A 1,986-nucleotide genomic window follows, 5' to 3' on the forward strand; every position below is an offset into this window, starting at 1 on the left:
CACTTTTGAATTATTTTAATATTCTCACTATGACATCATGAAAATTTGTTTCATGTTTTTCTTGTTCTTTATATTTTAATGACCGGTTATGCATTGTATAATGAATCCATTTTTGTAAAAATATGACTATGGAAAAAAATGCTGTAATTTATTAGAAAAGGAACATGAACTAAATATATTGTTTACAGATATTTTTATAATTCCATCCACCTGTTAAAGTAATCCCAAAAGAATTCACATGAAATATTAATTGCGTAATAATCATTATGGATGTGTTTCTTTAAATAGAATGCCTTTTTTTAAAAATGTAAATAATTTAAAAGCACAAAATCTAAACATTTCATCCTTAAAAAAATATGCATAAAATTGTTCTTAACAGCGAAAAGCTTATATAATGGCAAAGCATAAAACTGGAAAAATAAATAAAGCAATGTAATTTTATATTTTTGCAACAATTTTAAAAAGTTACATTCAAAAATTAAACATACAGTATAAATTGCTAATTAACATAAAGCATTGGTTTTCCTCTTCTTGGCAAATTTCCTAATATGCTCCATAATTTCTTCTGTTTTTAATGTATAAATAATTGGATTCAGAAGTGGTGGAATAGTTGCTGATAACGACGTATTCAGAATTCTGGTGTCTGTGTCAATATTGACATTCACCCAAGCTACAAGATACGTTACTAAAATAGGTGTGAAGAAAATAGTTACAAGGGTTAAGTGAGTGCTGCATGTTTTAAATGCTTTCCACCTGCTCTCCGAAGATGCAATCTTTAAAAGGGCATTTACAATAAATATGTAAGTGATTACTATAAAAGCAAATGGAACAAAAAAGCAAGCAACTGTATAGAAGCATGCCATGAACCAGTTGGGTGAGTAATCCCCACAAGCTATTTTAAAGACAGGACCATGATCACAGAAATAACTATTAACAACAGTTGTTTTACAGTAAGGTAAACGTGGAATTAAAGAAACCATGATTATTACCACAACTAACGGGACTGTCCATGATATCATAATAATCAGAGTCATTCTTGAGTTTGAATTCAGTATGTTGCTTCGAAGTGGAAAGCATATTGCAATTAACCTGTCATATGCTAATACACAAAGAGCAAATGACTCTAATGAGCAAAAGTAATGCACAAAAAACAACTGTGTTAAACATGTATCAAAATATACAAATCTAGAATTAAATAAAAATGTATGTATTGCTTTTGGAATTATTGCAGTACTATAGCTCACATCAACAACAGCCAAACTAAACACTGCAAAATATTTAGGCGTATGCAGACTTTCAGCAAAGAAGATAATGGACATTATCAAAAAATTGGCTAAAAGTGTAATAATGTAGACAACTGACAAAAAAATAAAATAGTATTCTGTGTTCTGCAAAGCATAAAAGCCTCGAATATAAAATCCTAATGGATGTGTGAAGTTGCTGAGGTCCATTGACTTCGCCTTACTTAATTTCAGGCAAACCTAAAATGAATGAAGATCATTAGAAATAGATATTCATTACATTTATACAACAGCATCGGTACTAATCCTAATGTGTATTTAACCAATGTTTTATTTCAATCACAATAAACAAAAGATGTTAATGCACTTTTATTGGAGCAAAATAAAAAGAATTATATACAATTGTCTTACCTATTTATGTGTAGGAGCCTCTTACAAAATACATTTAGTAACTACTGATGCATTCATTCATTCATTCATTCATTCATTCATTCATTCACAACAAATGCAAAAATCCTGTATAATATTTTGCCTTAATTTTCGTCTTGCAATTGACACTCTATGTGCTAAATGCAAATAAACTTACTTCTCTTTCCAGAGCAGTGTTCACAAAGATTTTTCTTTACTATTGGCTTGTTCCTACTGAAAATCAGCATATTTATAGGCAATACTGTAGGCCATAATATTTACTGTATTCCTTAGAGATGAAATTACCACTTAGTTTCATTAGATGTAGTTTATTATA

At 29.3% G+C, this 1,986-nt stretch overlaps 1 protein-coding gene across 1 annotated transcript; it reads right to left on the reverse strand.

Annotated features, from left to right (window-relative positions):
• Positions 1 to 478: 478 nt before the first annotated feature.
• LOC127527498 (olfactory receptor 1509-like) lies at positions 479 to 1,475 on the reverse strand. Its single transcript, XM_051926492.1, has one exon. It carries the CDS (start codon positions 1,449 to 1,451, stop codon positions 504 to 506), a length of 948 nt encoding a protein of 315 aa, XP_051782452.1. The 5' UTR covers positions 1,452 to 1,475; the 3' UTR covers positions 479 to 503.
• Positions 1,476 to 1,986: the final 511 nt, after the last annotated feature.

The sequence above is a fragment of the Erpetoichthys calabaricus genome, chromosome 4 (assembly GCF_900747795.2).
Source record: "Erpetoichthys calabaricus chromosome 4, fErpCal1.3, whole genome shotgun sequence".
NCBI classification, from domain to species: Eukaryota; Metazoa; Chordata; class Cladistia; order Polypteriformes; family Polypteridae; genus Erpetoichthys; species Erpetoichthys calabaricus.

Excerpts from the sequence above, each read along its gene's own strand:
- LOC127527498 (XM_051926492.1), bottom strand. The coding sequence starts at position 1,451 with ATGGACCTCAGCAACTTCACACATCCATTAGGATTTTATATTCGAGGC.